Source organism: Sinocyclocheilus grahami, unplaced genomic scaffold (genome assembly GCF_001515645.1).
Source record: "Sinocyclocheilus grahami isolate Dianchi unplaced genomic scaffold, SAMN03320097.WGS_v1.1 scaffold285.1, whole genome shotgun sequence".
Lineage (NCBI taxonomy): Eukaryota > Metazoa > Chordata > Actinopteri > Cypriniformes > Cyprinidae > Sinocyclocheilus > Sinocyclocheilus grahami.
This window is the reverse complement of record NW_015505464.1, coordinates 29311-52769: the sequence shown is the minus strand read 5'-3', so window position 1 is coordinate 52769 and position 23459 is coordinate 29311. Positions and strand designations below refer to the sequence as shown.

General features: G+C 35.7%; 2 protein-coding genes across 4 annotated transcripts; both read left to right on the top strand.

The window, feature by feature from the left end:
- The first annotated feature begins 1006 nt into the window (after nt 1–1006).
- LOC107600540 (uncharacterized) lies at nt 1007–5188 on the top strand. Of its 2 annotated transcripts, none has more exons than XM_016292472.1 (5): nt 1007–1202; nt 1530–1827; nt 1924–2078; nt 2263–2545; nt 5037–5188. In XM_016292472.1, exons 1-5 carry the CDS (start codon nt 1130–1132, stop codon nt 5185–5187), a joined length of 960 nt encoding a protein of 319 aa, XP_016147958.1. In that variant the 5' UTR covers nt 1007–1129; the 3' UTR covers nt 5188. The 2 variants fall into 2 exon arrangements, with proteins under 2 accessions (XP_016147958.1, XP_016147957.1); XM_016292471.1 differs by lacking the exon at nt 5037–5188 and adding an exon at nt 2778–3136.
- Nucleotides 5189–12562: 7374 nt separating this feature from the next.
- LOC107600485 (homocysteine-responsive endoplasmic reticulum-resident ubiquitin-like domain member 2 protein) lies at nt 12563–21746 on the top strand. Of its 2 annotated transcripts, XM_016292393.1 has the most exons (9): nt 12563–12658; nt 13399–13755; nt 16322–16399; nt 17130–17231; nt 18459–18598; nt 18688–18813; nt 19533–19856; nt 19959–20061; nt 21504–21746. In XM_016292393.1, exons 2-9 carry the CDS (start codon nt 13609–13611, stop codon nt 21678–21680), a joined length of 1197 nt encoding a protein of 398 aa, XP_016147879.1. In that variant the 5' UTR covers nt 12563–12658; nt 13399–13608; the 3' UTR covers nt 21681–21746. The 2 variants fall into 2 exon arrangements, with proteins under 2 accessions (XP_016147879.1, XP_016147878.1); XM_016292392.1 differs by lacking the exons at nt 12563–12658; nt 13399–13755 and adding an exon at nt 14728–15082.
- The last annotated feature ends 1713 nt before the right edge of the window (nt 21747–23459 follow it).

Genomic DNA, 23459 nt, shown 5'->3' with positions numbered 1-23459 from the left:
TATAGCAGATGATTTAGCTGATTTAGATAAAACATCCACAGCTTTAAATGTTATTTAAATACAGCTGGCCCCTTGGTGTTGTGTAACGATGAGCACTTTTTGCCCATAGATTGAACTTCATCTTGCCTTTGAGAGAACCTTATACTTGAGCTTTTAAAATACAGGTGGGTCAATTAAACTTGTTTTTAAAAATGTCAAAACCAAAGTCAATATTTCATTGCTGTGAACTTATTATACATGGTACTTGTCAAAAAAATGTTTTCATGTGCATGTTCTCATTTAATGATATTTTAAATGACTTAAGTCAATCCAATTACATTCTGTTCATCTTAAAACCCTTATATTAATTGCATTATAAAATGGGAATACAAGTCGGCGGCGGCGATAGCCTTGGCTTGTGGGCAGGGCGCTGACCAGACTGTATAAAAACATGGACGTAGTGTCCGTGACGTCACCCGTAGATTTCCGAAGAGCGTTTTTGAAGCTCAAAAGTGGCTATAGGCGGCCGTCGCCATCTTGGTAGCGCGTCACTCCCGGATAATCGAAAATGGGCAAAGAGGCGGGAGCTGGTTGCTGAAGCCACGCCCACCTAGCTCGACGGCGGTGACAGCAGCGGCAATCCACCTGTCACTCAAGTGGCCACGCCCTTAATTATGCAGAACTTTAAGGCTTAATATAATTTAAACGGATGAGTTATAAAAAAATTCACCCCCCTCACAGTTGTCATGAAGGGCAAAATTAGCTATATAGACCAAAATAATTTTTTTAACCAGGCTGTAAACATGTTTTTTTCTGCTGTAAAGTTGGACATTTTAACATGGGGAGTCTATGGGATTGACTCCCTTTTGCAGCCAGCCTCTAGCGGCCAGTTGATGAATTACAGTTTAAGTCACTTCCTTGTTGGCTTCACGAGAGAGAGCGGGAGGTTGCCGCATGGCGCTGACATACAGCACCGTTGCGCTAGGGGCGTCTCGAGCTCGAATCCTACCCCTCTCTCTCTCTCCTACTTCGCTTCCTATCAGCTCTAAACTATCCTATCATAATAAAGGCAAAAAACTGCAACTAAAAGCTTGATTTGTTTAGAAGCTTGGTATTTTTCTGATTTAATTTACTTCTCATTTGCAGAGCAATGGACATGCATGTGTTTTTCCTGCTTTGTACTTTTGTGGTGCCTTGTTTTACAGACACAACTACAGCTAAAGGTAAAGTTGGTTTGTTTTGAAAATACAGACTTAACAATACATTAGACACTTGTTTCATATTTTGGTATTACTTTTAAACTATTTCAATAATTGCTTTGTCTTGCATAAATGTTTGTTTACATTTTTATAGTTACATTATAAATATATTAAGGTTGCTGCATATTATCCTAAAAGGACTTTGTCTTGAACTGTTGTGTCCTTGCCAATAATGATGGAAATATTTAATAGTTTTCAGTAGTTATACACTTAATATGTGTCTATATAGAAAATATATATACGCACAAAACACACAAATAACTTTTGACTATAGTGCTTTTTCAATTTCAGCCAGAAATCTTGCTTTATACGGCAAGGCCACACAATCAGACCTGGTTGAGAATCCTTGGTCAGCAAATGGCCATGCTATTAATGCTATTGATGGAAATCGTGACTCAAATTATGATCATGGATCCTGTACTGCTACTACAATGCAGAATGACCCGTGGTGGAGGTTAGACTTACTAGACAAGTATGTAGTGACCTCCATAACTATCACCAACCGAAAAGACTGCTGTCCTGAAAGGCTTGATGGAGCTGAGATACACATTGGGAACTCTCTGCTGAACAACGGCAACAGCAATCCTTTGTAAGAAAACTACACTACAACTATTTTAAAAGAACAATGTGATGAGGTTACATACACACGATCACACACTGTTCATCTGCTGTTGTTTGAATACAGGGCTGGAAAGATTTCATCCATTCCAGGTGGGAGATCCCTCACTTTCAAATGGAAGAAAGGCATTCCAGGCCGTTACATCAATGTGGTCATACCTGGATCTAATCGAGTTCTTACCGTCTGCGAGGTCGAGGTTTATGGTTATCCAGCTCCTGATGGTGAGAAGGATTTAAACAGTGTAGCTCTGATAAAAGTAATTAATCAAAAGAGAGAATGCTTACTATAATCTTTTTATTCAAAAACAACAAAAAAATTCAATAAAGCGATGTTGTCATGTATTCCATCTCTAGATTGTAAGACAAGTTCTTTGTTCTTTCACTTGGAACTCATCTGTTGTTTTAGGTGAAAATGTGGCTTTACAAGGGAGAGCTACACAGATTTCCCTCTATGGAAACGGCTTTGCATCCAATGCCATTGATGGAAACAAAGATGGTGTTTACGGTCATGGATCCTGTACCCACACTGTAAATGACCTCAATCCCTGGTGGAGACTGGACCTACTGAAAAGGCACAAAGTGTTTTCAGTAGTAATTACAAACACAGTAGACAGTGTTCCTGAAAGATTGAATGGGGCAGAAATTAGAATTGGAAACAGTCTGGACAACAACGGCAATAACAATCCCAGGTAAGTGAATTCAGCTCTAAATCTCTTTATTTTTCTTTAAATACATTTAGAATTTACTGTAGTATGCTAAAAGAGTAACATATAACTGGGTTACAAACGGGTACAATATTGTGTGTATTTATTTATTTTTCATCACTTGTGTTTAATTACACTGACTTGCTACAGTGTAGCTGCTTCGTATGTGGATGGTATTTCAAAGTTTCTCAAGATGCTTACCTCAACTTTTCTTCAGGTGTACTGTGATCTCTTCCATTCATCCTGGTTTTTCCTCCACCTTTGAATGTGATGGGATGGAAGGACGTTACATTAATGTTGTTATTCCTGGACGGCAAGAATATCTTACACTGTGTGAGGTTGAAGTGTACGGATCACCACTGGATTGAGAAGCACTTAAAAAAATAACTGACCTGTAATTATTTTCACACTGCACATGAAGTAACTGGATTAAATAACAGGATCTAAATAGGGGGGGGAGACATATGGGATGTTGTAGGGCTTTACTTCAAACAGACATTTATCAGTTTACCTCCAAATCAGTTCTGATGAAGAAACAAAGTCATCTACATCTTGGATGGCCTGATGCTAAGTTAATTTTCAGTAAATTTACATTTTTGGGTGAACTATTCCTTTAAGCTTCAGTACTTAAATGCACTGCATGTAGAGTATTGATCATTGGACACTGGCAAATGGTCAATATGGCAACACTATTTTCTGTAGTGTAATGCAGATGTAAATTGCATGTTGTAAATAAATAAAATGATGATTTTTAAGTCTATAGTCTTTGCATATTGTGTATGTAAAATAAGTCTTAATGAAAACAACAATGCTAATTAAAATGTTTTTTTCTGGACACAATAAGTGCAAAAGTCGGAGGGTAAATATATTTTAAACATCCCAGCAAAAACAACAGAGCTTTCTTTGCTTAATGTTAATGGGAAGGAATGATTAATTACTATGTTTTTCCCCCTCACTTTACTGTTTACTAGTGTACTTGAAGTAAAATGAGATAAAACCTAATGAGTGCTTTCCAATGAATTACACCCCCTGTGTTTGCTTCAAACCAAAACTGTAAGTATACAAATGTGGCATTTAAAAAACAAATAAATAATAAGTGATACTGCTTTGCAGGAGCAATATGAAGTTATGCAGTAATAAGACTTGCAATACTAAGACTCAGACTGACCCGAGCTGAGGCTGGACCTGCTATTGTGCAAAGACACTTTTCGTCATGATGGTGATGTCAAATAAAACACCATAATTGAGCACAAAATATAAGACAACACTTACACATGGCTGTAAACAATTAAGTGCATATAAACTGTGTATATCACATTAAGTAGATTTCATGGTTTCAACATTGTTTGTAATTTGACATTTTGAATCGCTTTTTTTTAACCTATTGTTTTGCATGTTTTTTTACAGAATGGACCTATATGGTTTCTCCTTGGTTTTATGCACTGAAATAAAACTTGATCTTTATTACTTAGCTGAATTGACTAAAAACAATTATAATCTGTTCTCTTTAAGTTTCTTCATGCAGAACAAATAAACCATATATATTACAGTTGTGATAAAGCACATTTATCTCAGATGACCCGTTTAGATAAAACATCCATGCTGTGTATTTATAGCTGGCCCTTTTATATTTTTTTTGCTATTATGAACACTTTTTGCCCAGAGTGACCTTCATCTTGTCCATGAGAGAAAAATAAACTAATTTTGTAAATTATAAAATACAGGTGAGTGGCTTGTTTAAATTAATGTCAGTTATGTTTTCATGCTATCATTTTAATTCCATAATTTACTTAATTGCATATTGAATTCAATTATAGGATAAGAAAGTCCAATTATTCTGATGAATATTAAAACAAACCCAGAAAGTAAATCCATTATAAAATCAGATTATGAACAAAACTGACAGTGCTTATCAGATTTTTTTTTAACCTTGCTTATTTTACTTCTCACGTGTAGGATAATGGAAATACACATGTTTGTCATACTTTGGATTTTTGTGATGCCTTATTTTACAGACTCAACTGCAGCTAAAGGTATGGTTCAAAATTACACAGATATTTTTAATTATAAAGAAACACTCAAAATACATTAGACACTGGTTGTAACATTTTACTGCAAATCACATTTTTATGAGAGCAAGTTGTCACCTATGAACTTTTTTTAACTTTATTGTTAATTTTTATGTTAAGTTTTATGAATTATTCATCATTTCTTAAAAATCTTTCTGAAAATCCCTTAGTTAGCTTATAACAGTCATATGTTGTGAAAGATGGTTTTTATATTTCAAAAATACTCCGTAGAGGAGAATATTGTCCCAAAAGAACTGTCTTGAACAGGTGTTTCTTCTTGGCAATAATGGTGGAAATGTACTTGTTGCCTTTTGTATAAACTTAGTATTTATCTGTACAAATATTTACTGGCAAACAAACAAACAAATAAATTTTTTATTTTTATGCTTACCTCTCCTTTTCTTCAGGTGTGCTGTGATCTCGTCCATTCATCTTGGTTTTTCCTCCACCTTTGAATGTGATGGGATGGAAGGACGTTACATTAATGTTGTTATTCCTGGACGGCAAGAATATCTTACACTGTGTGAGGTTGAAGTGTACGGATCACCACTGGATTGAGAAGCACTTATTTTTTAAATGTAATAATTATTATTGAAAAGTATTAATGTAACCTGTAATCAAAGTTTCAATACTGAATACCAAACAGAACTAGAGTATAAAATGCTATCTTAATCCTTGTTTTTTCTTGTTAGCTGTTATCACAATATTTGCTCTTCCAATTGATATTACGAGATACCAAAGAAAAAAATACACACACACAAAAAAAAACAGATGTAAATGATTTTTCTTCAAAGAAAACTTGACAATGGCCAATATGGGCCACACTTTTTGTAATGTAAGACAGCTGTAGGAAATGTAGAGAAATTATTGATTTTTTTTTTGTTCTTAAAGGGGGTATCTTGCAAAATGTAAAAATATGTCAAACAAGATGTGAACACTTCATTATAATAAAACTATTATAATACAACTCACTATAAACCTGTATCTAAATATATGTGTGTGTTCTAAAATAAAATAAGTGCTTAGTTATTAGTAACACAAAAATATAACATTATAAGTCAAGATCATCTGTTTTTTAATGTAAAAATATGTCAAACAAGATGTGAACACTTCATTATAATAAAACTATTATAATACAACTCACTATAAACCTGTATCTAAATATATGTGTGTTCTAAAATAAAATAACTGCTTAGTTATTAGTAACACAAAAATATAACATTATAAGTCAAGATCATCTGTTTTTTTAAACAGATATTTTGCAGAGTTCTCAAAGTTTTAATGTATTAAATTCTATTCCACAATACAAACATGAGGGTGTAAAGAGAGAAGAATGCTGCGTAGAAATACTAAGGCCCAGACTGACCCCTAGTGGAGGGTGGACCTTTAGAAAATGGCCCCCAATTTAATTTTTTATTATGCTTGCATTTACAACAAACAAACAAGGTACATAAATACATCACATAATCTAACAACACATGAACAGCCTTAGGTTGAGCATAACCAGTGACAAACAAGATCACATAAACCAATAATAAAGAAAATAAATAGAACAAATAAAACAAAACAAACCAAAAGGGGCTTTTTACATTAGTTTATACATGCCCCAAAAACTAAATCAATTTGAGTGCTCTCTTGTTTTTAACCAATTCTAAAGATTTGCACAAAATTTTAACCTCATTCATCCACTGGTTAAAGTTGGGTTTAGAAAATGCCCCCCAATATAACCAAGACCAATGATTGATGGAGCTCAACAACCCACTGGAATATGTTATCATTTGTGCTCACCTGATAAACTGTGATGCTCCACTGATGAACTGAAACTCATATAATGCTATGGATACATGCTATTCTCTGTGTTCAGTGTTTTAATCTGCTAATCTCATTCGATTTCACCAGACTCTCCATCTTCTGCTCTTTTTCTAAACAGAAAAAATACAAAGAGTGTTTGTTTGCTAAGATATGACAAAGAGCAGCAGTCAGAATGTTGTTATTCTAGCGCTAATCATATTGACTCTAAAAGCCATTATATTATTATGTTATTTAGCTTCATTAAAACTCTGAATTTCTCAAAACGATTATGTTTTCTTACTCAGCTTTTAAAGGATTCCCAGCATTCCAGGTCATCGACGATCGTAAAACGCCGTGCAGAACACTCATCATTGCCACTCAGAAGGCTTAATAAAATTATAGTTAGACATATTTTGTTTCTTCCTTCAGTAACTATCCACAGCACACTATGAACAAATAAGTAAATTTCCTTGTGGTAATTCATTATCTTTTCTGAGAAATAATAATAGCTACTGAGGTTCAGTTCAATTCATCCAAGACTACATTTCCCAGAATGCATTGTTCCGTGTACCGACGAACCCTCATTCTCGCAAACAAGTTTCGCTTCGTAAGGTAAATGTAAACATGGGTGTACTGTAAATTCAACAGCAGCTAATTTTACGATTCCTCGTCTGCTCTTTGAGATACGACACAACTTTGTCTTTTAACTGATTTGCATTAATTTGTGTTTATTTTGACATTTATGTTTATTCATTCAATGATCAAGCTGTAACCAAGATATCGTTTTATTGAGACTTTTCCTAACTTATCTCAGTTGTCAATTCGAGCCAAAAATTGAAAGTGAATTGTTTATATCTGGCATTCCAGTACTAATAAGTACTTCTTGCGTGTAATTTGGCGCTAGGTGAAGCATTATAATACAAACCAACTGTTCTGCTCATTTCAATCTCCAGAATGAAGCAGGAACACGAAGACCTCGTTTTGAAAGCAAGTTGGCATCATATGACCCCTTTAAGAACAACAGTCTCTATATTGATAACTTTAAGAATAGTGGGCAAGAACCGAAAGGCACTGTCAGGAAAGATTGTCTCCAAAAAATACTGAACTAATGCAGCAAATTGATAAAATTTTGATCACAGACACCAATACTAAAATGCAAAAAAGACCGTGTCATGTTCATTAAAGCTGCACCAGGATTAACTTTCATATCTGTCCTGGTCAGACAAATCACCTCACTTAAATATATATAAACGAACCACTGTGGACAGTTTTGAAGAATTTCTTAAAAAATTACCATTTTAAAGCTTAGACTTTGTTTCATACCTAAAGTAACCTGCTCTGTCTTGTCTGCTGGAGCGTTGTCAGTTTCCTCTTTGCACCGTAATGTATTTTTCACTGTGTGAGAACATGATGTGTGGCGTGAGAGTGGCATGGCTTGTCAGACGTAGCAACAGCGTCAATTCAAAAGTTGTATTTGGAAGCTGTATTAAAGGCAAAAGGTGGTAAAACACCTTAAAGAGATAGTTCACCCAGAAATGAAAATTCTGTCATTCATTACTCACCCTCATGTCGTTCCAAACCCGTTAGACCTTTGTTCATCTTCGGAACACAAATTAAGATATTTTTGATGAATTCCGAGAGCTCTCTGACCTTGCATAGACAGGAAGGATTCTACCACGATCAAGGTCCAGAAACCTTCCCACTCCCCTGTTGTGTTTTTTTGGCCGGAATCTGTCAGTTACAGTAAAAAAAAATCACAGCACAGATCACAGCATGCCCACTTTAGTTGAATAAAAATCCAAAATGTAGTTTTTTGTTATTTTATTGAACTGAAAGCCAGCTTAAACAATGCACAGTGAGAATTGCACACACATTACATTTCATGTAAGTCATCCATGCTAACACACAGGTTTTCTATTTGATTTTTTTTTCATTTGAAAGTAGACATTTCACTCTCTATAGATATATTTTTCATACACAGAGTTTCGAAGTTTCTCGCTCAAGTTCACATGACCGAGACGGCAGAAAGCGCATCCTGTTTGCTTTAATTATTTTACAGAAGCGCAATGTTTCGTTGTTTTCTGAGTGCACACAAATAAACGTAGAGTCTTTACAGATTCAAAAGGTGTATTACTTTTATATGTATGACCAAATATTACGGAGTATTTTAAGAGCAAGTAAGCGCACAGGCGCCTCCATCTGTCCTGCAGTGAGCTAACTGTTACTGTTCAGCTAACACACTCCGCACAGACACTTCTATAGCACACATTTCTCTAGGTTAACATTAGATTGAGCGGCCATGTAAAGTTGTTATTACATACATCTTTCAGATGAAAAGCCATATTTGAGGTCGATGAATGATTGGTGGGCGTTTGGATTTCCTACCCGATGTAGTGTATTACCACATAGACTAGCCGTTAACGATCTGTCCGTCAAGGGCTGTGTACATCATTCACTTAACCAGCCACACCAAAGCAAACAGGAGAGACAAGGCAACTAGAATTGAGTTCAAAATTTAAATATACAGTTTATTTATATAAAAGGTATATTTGTATATAAAGTTGGGTATCATAGTGTTATTACGATTCCCGGTCCCGCCCCCTCCCGCTGACATTTTTTCCTGTCCCGTCCCAATCACGTGATTAATAGTGATTAGGTGCGTTTGACTTAAGTTAATGATGTTTGTGGTCACAGTTTCATTCGCGGATCCTTTATGTCAGATACGACTGACTGACCAATATTGACTAGCCCACAACTTGGATAAGATTCCTAAAAGTTTCACACCTACAGCACACATTACAGACATTGATGCACAAACGCGGATATGTTCTACATGTGTACAGTATAAAGAATGAATAAACCAGTCTTATAAACTCCTTGATTTCGCTTAAAAGTGCAATATGTACGTTTTCACCGCTAGAGGGGGCGTATTCAAATCAAACAAAGGCGTAGTTTGATGACGCCGTGACTGAGTGTGTGGAATCATGGGAGTTGTCGTCTTCATCCCCACAGCCGATGCAATCCGACGGGACTCATGTTCATGTCCAAGATTTATTAAAATCGTAGTATGAAGCAGAGTGAGGCGGAAAGCCGTTGAAGTGAAACAAGGCCGCTGAAGCAATTGCTAATGAGAGACGAGAGTGATGCATGGCTCAAAAGCAGCGGAGCTTTTATTATGCCACACTTTAGCACTTCCGCTCCTTCCGGTCGTGTGCAACGGGGTTTGAGATGCGTTTTCTCTTGTTTGGTGGGTGTGTCAAACATGTCAGCCCAATCAGCAGCAACATGTATGTAAACCACGCAGTATTAAAGAGACAATGTAATTAACATCCAAATAAATTCACAAGAGCAAGTATATTGTGTTTATTTACATTAAAGGCAAAATAACTGAAATAATAAGACACTGATTAATGTAACATAAAAATACTATACATATTTATATATTTTGCTATTGTATTGTGGAGTGACACTTTCATAAACTTTTCTATACTCCTCTGATTATATAATGGTAAATATTACAATAACATAGCACAACAACAGTGATCAGCAATAATGATAAGCTTAATACTCACAATAAAAATAATACGGTCATATAGATCATAACACAGTCTTTGAGGTAAGAAGTGGATTATCCTTCACCTGAAATGTTTGTCTTTTCATCCTGAAATGCGAGGCAAATGTTGGAGCACAATAATTAGGAACCACAGTTTCCACAACTCTCTTCACTCAATTGGGATGTTCTCTTTTATTCTGGATGGCAATGGTAGTGACTGTAACATCGAGCGTATTTTGCAGTATTAAACACGTATTTATACCGATTTCATCAGGCTCCAAAAATTCTTCAAAAAGAACATGAAGAATGGCCTTCTCAGCTGCCATAGTTGCAACTCTTGCGTCATCAGAACAGGGTGTTCAACGCACTACCGTTTCGTTTAAAAAACGTTTTGCACCATTTTGTCGGGGCTGAACGCAGCCCTGGTGTACCGAAGAAACATGCTACCTATCAGATTGTGCTACCAAAAGTATATTTGCATTGTTTTAAGGGTAAGGGTAGGTGGATGGGTAGGTTTAGGGTAGGGGTAGGTACGGACATTAAAAAAAGCCTCAAACCACATGAATAAGTTGCTGGTAGCACAATCTGAAAGATAGCATTTTTCGCTATCGATTTGTGCTACCTATCTTTGTAATGGGAGGTGGGTAGCACAAATCGTCAGAACATTATAAAGGCATAATTTACCTTCTTTAGGGATTTGGCTTTATTCTGTATGTAATGTGAACACTTGTTTGGGAGATTTAAAAATACTTATTTCTATTAAATATTTATATTTATTTAGATTGTTTCAGAATTTGTTGTTTAATGTGTTGGAATTAATGGTGTTGCACTTAAGTGTTTTTCTTCTTATTTGCAGATAGGACTTGTTCTGTTAAAATTGGAAATTATGTCTCTACATCTGCTACTTTCTCCTGTGGGGTCCCACAGGGATCTATTCTTGGTCCAACTTTGTTTTCTTTATATATGCTGCCCCTGGGGTAAATTTTTAGGAAATACAATATTAACTCATGTATGCTGATGATTTGCAAATTTATTTTCCTTTAGAGCTTGACGGTTGTTTTTCTTTAACAAACTTTTGCAAGTGGTTGGAATTAATGGTGTTGCACTTAAGTGCTTTTCTTCTTATTTGCAGGATAGGACTTGTTCTGTTAAAATAGGAAATGATGTCTCTACATCTGCTACTTTCTCCTGTGGGGGTCCCACAGGGATCTATTCTTGGTCCAACTTTGTTTTCTTTATATATGCTGCCCCTGGGGTAAATTTTTAGGAAATACAATATTAACTCATGTATGCTGATGATTTGCAAATTTATTTTCCTTTAGAGCTTGACGGTTGTTTTTCTTAAACAAACTTTTGCAAGTGCTTGGCAGAGGTTAAGGCTTGGTTTGCAAATAAGTTTCTTCAATTAAATGAAGATAAGACTGAGTTTATTATAATTGGAAACAAGCAGTTTCAGAAAGGTATGGTCGGAAGCCAGGGACTATTGTCCAATGATCTATGTGGTTATGTGAGGAACTTGGGACTAATTATTGATACCGAAATCCGTCTTGACCGACAAGTAAACAGTGTTGTGAAAACATCCTTTTTTCAGTTAAGGAAATTGTCCAAACTGAAAACTATTCTTTCAAATAAGGATTTAGAGTCTGTTATACATGCTTTTATTTCAACGCGGACTATTGTAATGATTTATACTTTGGAATAAGTGAATCTCTGGTTATGCGTCTTCAGTATGTTCAGAATGCTGCAGAAAGACTTTTAACTAACACTAGAAAACGGGATCATATAACACCTGTGTTGGTATCTTTGCATTGGCTTCCTGTAAAATATCGAATACAATACAAGTTGTTGATGTTTGTGTATAAAGCTCTGCATGATCAGGCTCCTGAGTACATAAGGGACATGTTGGTCCCTTACCAGTCGCATCGACTATTGTGTTCCTCTCAGAGCTTGCTTTTGACTGTCCCACGGTCTCATCAAAGGCGGTGGAGATTGCGCTTTTTCTGTTGCGGCTCCAGTACTTTGGAATGCTCTGCAATTATCTGTAAAATCCTCATCAAGCATGGACATTTTTAAAAAGGACTTAAAGACTTACTTGTTTTATCAGGCTTTCGGCATTTGATTGGTCAGGACAATTGTGAATGACTTGTCTTGTCTTTTATGTTTTAATGTTTTATGTTTTATAATCTTATTGTATAGGCTACTGCTTGTGTACAGCACTTTGGTTCATTTTTGTGTTTTGAAAGTGCTTTATAAATAAAGTTTTGAGTTGAGTTGAGCTTAATGTATACATATTGTTTTTAAAAACAACACATTTAATGTTTAACGTTAAAGCATACACCCTCATCTTTCACAAAAACTTACAATTAGGCTAAATGATCAATGCTTCATTAGAAATCTCTTTATGTTTCTATATATTCTATTTTCTTGTCTTTTGAGAAGATACCCTCGCCTTCATGCTGAACTAGGAACAGCCTACAATACCCCATAGCTGTATTCGATAAGAGAAAGAAATCGCAAAGCTGTTCTCAGGTCAGTGCATTCGTGCTTCTTTTATGTCGCTGGAAACATCTCCAAATGTACGGAACTGTCTGCTCTGGTCTGCTGTGCTGAGTGACGACATTTCCGGAGTTACGCCCGACTCCATTTTACACGAAAACATTCTTTGGGGAAGATATTTTTACTCGGGTACGTACAATTTTTACTTTCTCTTTAAATGCCGTTATAATACGATCTTTATTTTAATGTTAACTCATATCGAGCATTCTTGCTGTCTGTGGGATTAACGTTAGCTCACTGGCTAGCTAGCTGCTCATTATCGTCTGATGTTTGTTTTCTGTGCATGTACGTTACTGTTAATTTATCGTTTAACAATCATTTTAAAGAGAAAACTTTAGCAATTCATATGCATTTTCTGATCAAGCAGACCAACAGGTAATCTGGGGTCATTATATGTGATGTAACGTTAGTGTTTTGATTAGTTAGTTACCTAGTGCTAGTCTGTGACTGTAGGTGCTTGGTGACTGAACATGATGCATTTATTCTCGTATTAATTATTTTTTATTGTATTGTTTTATGTTACTTAATTATTTACTTTTGTTGAAAAGCGTCTGCCATCGTCATATATGTAAATGTCACATGTCAGTTAGTAAATAGTTTGAGCTGTATATCATTATATGTAGATTTGGTCCAACTGCCAGAATCATTTCGCCCAGTTAATAATTTTATGTGACTTGTGAGCATGTCTCACACACAAAATAAAGATTTAACCCATTACAAAGCTGCCATGCTTTGTGCTAGGTGTTAAGAATGTAATGAGCTTATCGCCTCATTTTTAACTAGCAGTGATGTGTGATTTATCAGGTCTGTTTGCATGCGAAACTGGTATTTTATTTTCATATTTCTTCTCCCTCTGTTTTTCTTTAAAGGCTGGCTGTGTGCATCCACCTGTCGCTGCCACATTCCTCTCACTGATGTTGGGTGCTGAGACTGCCTGGAGAGCAACATGAAGGATACTTTCATAGTTTATCAACCATGAATCAAGTCTGAGGAAGGAAAATATCCCTGCCCTTGAACAGGACAACCGGTGCAGTGTGACTTCCCTGTTTCTGAGTTCAAGAGCTGCTTTATTATGAACCATGGACCAGGGTAGATTTGACAGCCCCGTTACACTTGTCATTAAGGCACCCAACCAGAAGTATGATGACCAGACCATCAATTGTTTTTTGAATTGGACAGTAGAAAAGTTGAAAAAACACATATCCAAAGTGTATCCTAGCAAGCCGGTGAGTTTATATGATTATCAAGATTATTATTCTGTTATAAAGTAAGTCAGTCTGTTGCCAATTATCCAAGAGATGTATTTATGTGAACTCTCACTTAGAGTCTCACTTGTCATTAGTGCAGTGTTTTAAAGGAATAGTTCACTCAGAAATGAGAATTGCTGAATTTTTACTCGCCATCAGGCCATCCAAGATGCAGATGAATTTGTTTCTTTATTGGAACAGATTTGAAGAAATTTAGCATTACATCACCTGCTCACCAGTGGATCCTCTGCATTGAATGGGTGCCATCAGAATGAGTCCAAACGGCTAATAAAAACATCACGATGATCCAAAAGTAATTCACACAACTCTAGTCCATGTCTTGTGAAAAGCTAAAAGCTGTGTTTGTAATAAGCAAATTCATCGTTAAGGAACAATCATTTTAAAGAGAAAACTTTAGCTATTCATTTTCTGATCAAGCAGACAAACAGTTAATTTGAGGCCACAATATGTGTTGTAGTGTTTTGTGTAGTTACCTAGTACTAGTCTTGTATCTGTATGTGCTTGATAACGGTCACGAATATGATGCATTTATTCTCGTATTATTTCATAAATAATGATTTTTTTATTGTATTGTTTTATGTTATGATAATTTACTTTTGTCGAAAAGCTTCTGCCATTGTCATATATGTAAATGTCACATGTCAGTTAGTAAATAGTTTGAGCTGTATATCATTATATGTAGATTTGGTCCAACTGCCAGAATCATTTCGCCCAGTTAATAATTTTATGTGACTTGTGAGCATGTCTCACACACAAAATAAAGATTTAACCCATTACAAAGCTGCCATGCTTTGTGCTAGGTGTTAAGAATGTAATGAGCTTATCGCCTCATTTTTAACTAGCAGTGATGTGTGATTTATCAGGTCTGTTTGCATGCGAAACTGGTATTTTATTTTCATATTTCTTCTCCCTCTGTTTTTCTTTAAAGGCTGGCTGTGTGCATCCACCTGTCGCTGCCACATTCCTCTCACTGATGTTGGGTGCTGAGACTGCCTGGAGAGCAACATGAAGGATACTTTCATAGTTTATCAACCATGAATCAAGTCTGAGGAAGGAAAATATCCCTGCCCTTGAACAGGACAACCGGTGCAGTGTGACTTCCCTGTTTCTGAGTTCAAGAGCTGCTTTATTATGAACCATGGACCAGGGTAGATTTGACAGCCCCGTTACACTTGTCATTAAGGCACCCAACCAGAAGTATGATGACCAGACCATCAATTGTTTTTTGAATTGGACAGTAGAAAAGTTGAAAAAACACATATCCAAAGTGTATCCTAGCAAGCCGGTGAGTTTATATGATTATCAAGATTATTATTCTGTTATAAAGTAAGTCAGTCTGTTGCCAATTATCCAAGAGATGTATTTATGTGAACTCTCACTTAGAGTCTCACTTGTCATTAGTGCAGTGTTTTAAAGGAATAGTTCACTCAGAAATGAGAATTGCTGAATTTTTACTCGCCATCAGGCCATCCAAGATGCAGATGAATTTGTTTCTTTATTGGAACAGATTTGAAGAAATTTAGCATTACATCACCTGCTCACCAGTGGATCCTCTGCATTGAATGGGTGCCATCAGAATGAGTCCAAACGGCTAATAAAAACATCACGATGATCCAAAAGTAATTCACACAACTCTAGTCCAAGTCTTGTGAAAAGCTAAAAGCTGTGTTTGTAATAAGCAAATTCATCGTTAAGGTATTTTTGTCTTCAAACCATTACTTCTTAATCCATAACGTTGCTTTCTTCAGTAAAAAAAATAAAATAAAAATTTGACTTGTCTGAAACAGGAGAGAAATGCACAGATTAATTATGGACTGGTATTTTGTCCAGAAGCAACGGTTTAAACTTAAGCGCCTTAATGATGGATTTGTTTCTTACAAACATGCAGCTTTGACTTCACAAGATGTTAATTGATGGACTGGAGTCATGTGGATTACTTGTGGATTATTATGTTTTTATCAGCTGTTTGGACTCTCATTCTGACGGCACCCATTCACTGCAGAGGATCCATTGGTGAGCAAGTGATGTAATGCTACATTTCTCCAAATCTGTTCAGATGAAAAAACAAACTCTGCTACATCTTGGGTGGCCTGTTTATTTTCATACTTAAGAACCTGAAATAAGCAGTTAAGTGTGTCATAATTCTGTGCTGTGGGGTTCAAGAAAGGTTTGTTTATGGCTGTTAAAGAGCTTTCTATTATATATCACAGAATTAACATTTTAGCCAAGGTTATGTCTTATTCCTACATGATTTGAAACATGTTTTTATGATGATTTAAAAGTGTTTTTAGAAGAAGCCTATGAAATTGCTTGTTGACTTCAGGAAATGGCAGCTAGATGCCACCTGCTCTACTGGAATGTTTGGCATTGCTGGTATTTTGCCCGAGAGCCCCATGCAGAGCTGTGCAGTTCTAGTTCTATATAATTTGCTGCCACTTAGTGATGAATTTTTTTTTTCATGCTAACATTTTTGTCTGATTTCACTGAACACCTTTCTAATCAAACCCTTCTTACATTCTTTCAGTCATCCAAGGATCAGAGACTTGTCTATTCTGGACGGCTTCTTCAGGATCACTTGCAATTGAGGGATGTGCTAAGAAAGGTTCTCTGATTTGAAAGGTTTCTCTGATTAAGAAAGGTTTCTGTTCTCTGATTTGTTTAAACGTCAAATCAGATGCAATGTACAAAAACAAGTGAAGTGTTTTGAAGAGAATTTTGATTGTTGAGATGTTGAAACTGCCTCTTAACTTTTATAGATCCTAAAACTTTTGTAACCCACCATCATAATCTTTTTTTAGATATTTATGGCACAGTAATTAGGCCATCCGACCACAAATGATCTTGGGGTGATTTTCATTCTTATCTTTTCTTTTTTTTATTTACGTTTTAAAGTCGGCATGAAATTGAATTTCACCCTATCTGTTTTCTAAATGTGTCTTATTGATCTTATAGTGAACGGTTCATCCATGCAGACGTTTCATTATTTAAAATGGTTTTGTAATTGAAAAATTCCAAGCCCGTTGTTGTAACTTGCTTCACTCGGATGTGTTACAATGCAGAAGAAAAGATCTGTTGTCCACTTCCTTTGAAACTAACCTCACATGGCATTTTAAAAACACTGAGAGATGACACCGTGACCAAAGACATTGGTTAAATGCATTTGTACATTGATCAACAATAACAAATGACACAAACTTGATGCAAGAACTTGAATAGTGACCACTTTTTTTAATAACTCAGAAAGTGTGTATATTGTTTTCTTTGAAAGTATTTGACCAGAACTCAACTTTTTTGTACTGATTCTAATCACTGGATTTCTTCAACCCCAACAGCAAGATGAATACCACATGGTCCACCTGGTGTGTGCATCACACAGCCCCCCGTCATCCCCCACTTCCAGCAGCCCTGTTAGCACCACCGATTCCAGCTCTTCAGTGAGTGCATAGATTAAAAAAAGAAAATTATCATTCCATGAAGAAAAGTTCCTTTTCCTGTTTATCATAGCGGTAACACCTTACAATAAGGTTTCATTTGTTAACATGGTTAACCACGCTAGTTAACATAAACACTGAACAATACTTCTACAGCATTTATATATCTTAGTTTGTCAAAAATTTATATTGTGTCATCATTTACTCACCCTCAAGTTGTTCAAAACCTGTATGCTTCTTTTTCTGTTAAACACAAAAGAAGATATTCTGAAGAATGTTGGCAACCAAACAGTTGCTAGTAGCAACTTAACAACTTAACAAAGGTTAATAAATGAAAAAAATAGATTGCTCATTGTTAGGTCATGTAAGTTAAAGGGGTCATATGATGCGATTTACATTTTTCCTTTCTCTATGGAGTGTTACAAGCTCTTGGTGCATAAAGAAGATCTGTAAAGTTGCAAAGACTGAAGTCTCAAATCCAAAGAGATATTCTTTATAAAAGTTAAGAGTTAACCACGCCTACCTAAAACGGCTCGTTCTAACACGCCCCCACATATCTACCTCACTATGTGGGAAGATTTGCATAACACCGCCCAAATGTTCACGCAAAGAAAGAAGGCGTAACTTTGATTCTCACTGTAGTATTTTTGCCGCTGCCGCCATGTCGTGAAGACGCTGTGTGCTTCGTTGTTGTTTGTCATTTCTCCGATCACAAATGCAGACAGGGTTTTATGTTTACGCGGCACGATGCAACGCAACGTGTAAAAAGACAGTATAAGTCATTATAATCAGTAATTATGTCCCCACTGGATGCAACAAATGCCTCGTTTGTAATGGATTTTAATGTTTTTGTCTTGTCGCTCCGGCCGGGACACGGCATCACAGTCTGGTGAGGGGCGTAACATTTCCGACACACGCTTGAGGTATTCAGCCAATCACAACGCATTGGATAGCTGGCCAATCACAGCACACCTCGCTTTTTCAGACCGATGAGCTTTGTAAAAATCGACGCGTTTCAAAAAGGCGGGGCATAGAGGAGAAACAATAATGTACAGTATGTGGAAAATAATGTGTTTTTTAAACTTTAAACCGCATAAACACATTTCATTACACCAAATAATGTTCTTTTTGCAGCATCATATGACCCCTTTAATGCTTTACCTAATGTTTACAAATAAGACCTTATTGTAAAATCTTAACCTCGTGTCCATTATTCTTTCTTCTTCCTAGACGTCAGACAGTACAGGTCCATCCTCCTCATCTTCTACCCCTAGTCAGGAAACTCCAGCCAACTCTGATGGTCTATGGCACCGGGGGAACCCAACACAAACACATGGCCTCAATCCTGCCCCTACTGGTGTGATGCAGAGGTAAACACAAATCACACTCTCAAATAACCCATAGATAATAAATAAATAAGGTCTTTGAGTTTCATTTTGGATATTTCATTCCCACTTAGGCCTGAAGGAATGCCTCTTCCCTTGCAAGGTGGTCCTGCTGCTGGCTTCCCCGCCCAGCCTATGTACATGCCGATGCAAATGTTTTGGTGGCAGCAGATGTATGCCCGCCATTATTACATGCAATAGTAAGTTACTACAGCCCAGTTGTTGTTAAATATGAGGTTAAGACCCTGAATAATGTATTTGAGCCCTTTCATGCTGAGATTTCAGAAAATAGCTGTGCAAATCAGTATATTTACTACAGGTCAAATTTTTTTGAGTAGTTAATAATAAAGAGTGATCAAAAATGTATGTTTGAAAGATGTTTATAATGTTATAAAGTCATCATAGAATTTACCACTGTTTGCACAAAAATATTAAGCAGCCAGCAAGAACGGTTTTCCACATTAAAAATAATGACACCATTGTTATTGTTTCAGCACAAATAATAATTGAAAACCAAATCAGCATATCAGAATAAAATTCTACAGGATCATGTGACACTGAAGACTGGCGTAATGGCTGCTGAAAATTCAGCTTTGCATCACATTAATAAATTCTATTTTATAATATATTAAAATAGAAAACAGTTATTTTAAATTGTAATAATATTTCACAAAATTACTGTTTTTACTGTGTTTTTGATCAAATAAATGCAAAATATCTTTGTGAGAATAAGGGACTTATTTCAAAGACATTTAAAAAAAATTTCACCAGTAGTATATGGATATAAGACAGCCTTCTTTTGTAAAGACAACATGAAATCAAAACAGACCCTATTACTTCCTTCACTCGCTTATTGTAATGTGCACCATTCACCCATGTACAGTATTTTGTTCATAATTTTTCATTCACAATCTTTCAGTCATGCAGCCATGGCAGCCTCCCGGGCGTCCAGCGTGGCCCCCTTTCCCGCTCCCAGTGCTGGCCCCACCACTCAGCCAGCTCGACCTAACGAACCTGCAGCCCCTATGGGGCCCAACCCCGCCCCAGAGGACCGCCCTGCCAACCCCAACATCCAGATGAACGCTCAGGGAGGAGCCATGTTGAACGACGATGAGCTCAACCGAGACTGGCTGGACTGGATGTACACAGTGTCACGTGCTGCCATTCTGCTCAGCATCGTCTATTTCTATTCCTCTTTTGGCCGCTTTGTCGTGGTGATCGGTGCCATGCTGCTGGTTTATCTGTAGGTTGTGTACTAAATAGAAGCTTCCTGATAAGCAGAAGTTGACTAGTAGGAAGTTGAACATTGTATTTGCGCTTCATTGTCTCTGTTTGTGTACTCCAGGCACCAGGCTGGCTGGTTTCCCTTTAGAGCAGAACTGCAGAATCCAAGAGCTGGAGAAGGCCCACAAGACGAGGCGGAGCAAAATCAGGATATGCAAGAGATGGTTAGTTATAGAGGTCAACTTTTGCTGATATTGTTGCAGATCTAGAAAGCAAGATATACTGACGGAACAGAAAAGTTTGGACACACTTGACTGAATTTGTTTTCCATGATCTTAAAAATGTGTTGCCCTAGAAGATGAAATGTAAATTGTGCCAATGTATGAATTCCCTTTTGAAACTAAAGGTATTTTTTTAATATAGTAATTTAGGTCTCAATGCATAATTCTTAGTTTTTTAAAGACTTTTCTGTTAATTTAAAATGTGGAAAATAGAGAGGATAATGTGTTCGGTCTGTTTAAACTTTTTAAAGATGCATATAATGCACTAATGTAATTTTCTGTTGGCAAATGAGCATTTATTTTACATTATTTATGGTTTAATGTTTTTGAAAGTCTTGTACATTTATTTGTGCAAAACGCAGTAAAAACAGTAATCTTATGAAATATTACAATTTCAAATAACTTTTTTCAATTTTAATATATTTTAAAACTTAATTTATTCCTTTGATGCAAAGCTGGAATTTCAGTGGCAGCTATTTTTTTCAGGATCCTTTGGAAAGTTAAACACTATTATAACACCATTTATTTGAAATAGAAGTCTTATTTATTTGAAATACAAAATTAGAAACATTCTAAAAATGTCTTTACTATCACTTTTGATCAATTTGATCCATCCTTGCTCAAATCAAGTATTCCTTTCTTTCAGATAAATCTTATTGACCCCAAACTTTTCAACAGTAGTGTATATTATTGAATAAAATGTTTAAAAACATTATTTAAAAAAAATAGAAAATGCTCATTATATATTTGACCCTGGACCTCAAAACCAGTCATAAGGGTAAATTTATCGAAATTGAGATTTATACATAATCTGAAAGCTCAATAAATAAGCTTTCCATTGATGTATGTTTGTTAGGATAGGACAGTATTTGGCCGAGATACAACTAATCTGGAATCTGAGGTTGCAAAAAAAATCTAAATATTGAGAAAATCATCTTTAAAGTTGTCCAAATGAAGTTCTTAGCAATGCATATTACTAATCAAAAAATTAAGTTTTAATATATTTACAGTAGGAAGTTTACAAAATATCTTCATGGAGCATGATCTTTACTTAATATCCTAATGATTTTTGGCATAAAAGAAAAATCTATAATTTTGAGCCATACAATGTATTGTTGGCTATTGCTACAAACATACCCGTGCAACTTAAGACTGGTTTTGTGCTCCAGGGTCACATATTGTTAAGACTGTCAGGGGAGTTTAAAACTGACATATTTCACAATTATCGGCTGATACCAATAATCTTAAAATGGTCACACATCGTCCTGAAACTAATACACATCTTTCTCATGAACCAAATCAGTGGTTTTATTGGTATTTACAATAAACAAACTTACCAATCTCTTTTTCTCTCTCTCTCTCTCTCTCTCTCTCTCACTCTGTAGGAGCGTATGATGGATGAGGGAATGGAGGATGATGAGGGGGACAGTGGGGAGGAAGGTCCTGAAGATCCCATGAACGCAGACCCGCATCAGCCGGGCTTCCTGTCGGCCGCTTGGTCGTTCATCAGCACTTTCTTCACCTCCCTCATCCCTGAGGGACCTCCACAAGCTGCCAACTGAACTCGGATGTCTCCGCATTGTCTGTGGACAGTGGAGAGAAGAAATCGACAATAGACAAAAAAAATATATATATAATAAAACACAAAAACAAGTACAACATCGTCTGCCATGTCATGGCAAGTCTGTAATGCTGCTTCAATGGTGTTCAATTTTACCCCTATGCCATTGCCTAACGCTTTTCTTCCCGCCTTTGTCAACAAGTCGGGGTGAGGTTTCATGGAGGTGCTGTCCATGTTGTTATGAAAGACTTTTTTTTTCTCAAGACTGGTTGATAAACACATAAGACCATAGTGAATCATGCAGTTACTTTAGTGCATAGCTATTTTTCTCTTCCTTGTGTGTAAATAAATAGTAAATATTTACAGATATGAATATATGCATCTCATTGAAATAAGGTGTGTTTTTGAATAAAATCAGGTTTTGGTTGATCAACTGATTCACCACTAGTGGGCGCCACGATAAAAAAAAAATACATCTACATTGCAGATTTCAAAGATGCTTCTTTCCAATGATTAATACTTTCTTACTCCATTAAATGTAACTTCTACTGTATATATATATATATATAAGATATACATATATACAGTGTCGGGGAAAGTTACTTTTAAAAGTAATGCATTACAATATTGTGTTACTCCATAAAAAAGTAACTAATTGCGTTACTTAGTTACTTTTTATGGAAAGTAATGCGTTATGTAACTTTTTGCGTCTAGAGTAATTAGTGCTTATTAGTACGCTTGAACCGGATCATCGAAGCTCAGAAGCTAATAGAATGGGATTAAATACATAAAGGATATTTGTGTTGTTTAACATTTAATTATTGCAGGTTTGCGTCATATTCTGAGTTGCATTATTTTTATTCATTTTGAGGAATACTGAATTTTTTGTGTGAGTGAGATGAATTAATGCATATATTTATTTTAGAACTAAAGTAACATCTGATTTCTCTCAACATGGGGACAGGAGAGCTGTCAATCAATAAATTGGAAAAAAAAGTAACTTGCGTTACTTATTTGAAAAAGTAACTCAGATATTCTCTTGTAAATTAAAAAGTAATGCGTTACTTTACTAGTTACTTGAAAAAAGTAATCTGATTACGTAACTCACGTTACTTGTAATGCGTTACCCAAACACTGCATGTATAGGAGTAGGAATTACTCAGAAAAACATATATATATATATATATATATATATATATACTGTACATACACTGTTCAAAAATTATTTTTAAAAAAGATTGACAATGAAAGTATGAAAGATTCAAAAAATATTTTTAAGTAATCAAAATGTAATCTTTTAAAATGTGATGTATTCTATATGCTTTTATCTTATAATGTTTATATATATATATACAGTGGGTACGGAAACATTTAAGGGGGTCTGAATAGTTTCCGTACCCACTGTATATATATATGTGACAACATTTAAAATAGATGAAAGTAGTGATGCAGCAAGTACTTCGGACAATTTTCTATTTGTCTATATATAGAGAGAGACCGAGAGAGAGTGAGATAATATAGATAATACATTTTTTTAAATATTTTTAAAAAACTATTCAAGAAATAAAGGCAACCTATTTTATAATTGCATGTATTGCACAAACTATTTTGTACAATTATTGTTCCTTGGGGAAGAATTTCTTAATGATTCATGTTCATATCCATACTTGCATGGCATTGGTAAGAGTTGGCACGTGTGTATGTACAGGTGCATCTCAATAAATTAGAATGTCATGGAAAAGTTCATTTATTTCAGTAATTCAACTCAAATTGTGAAACT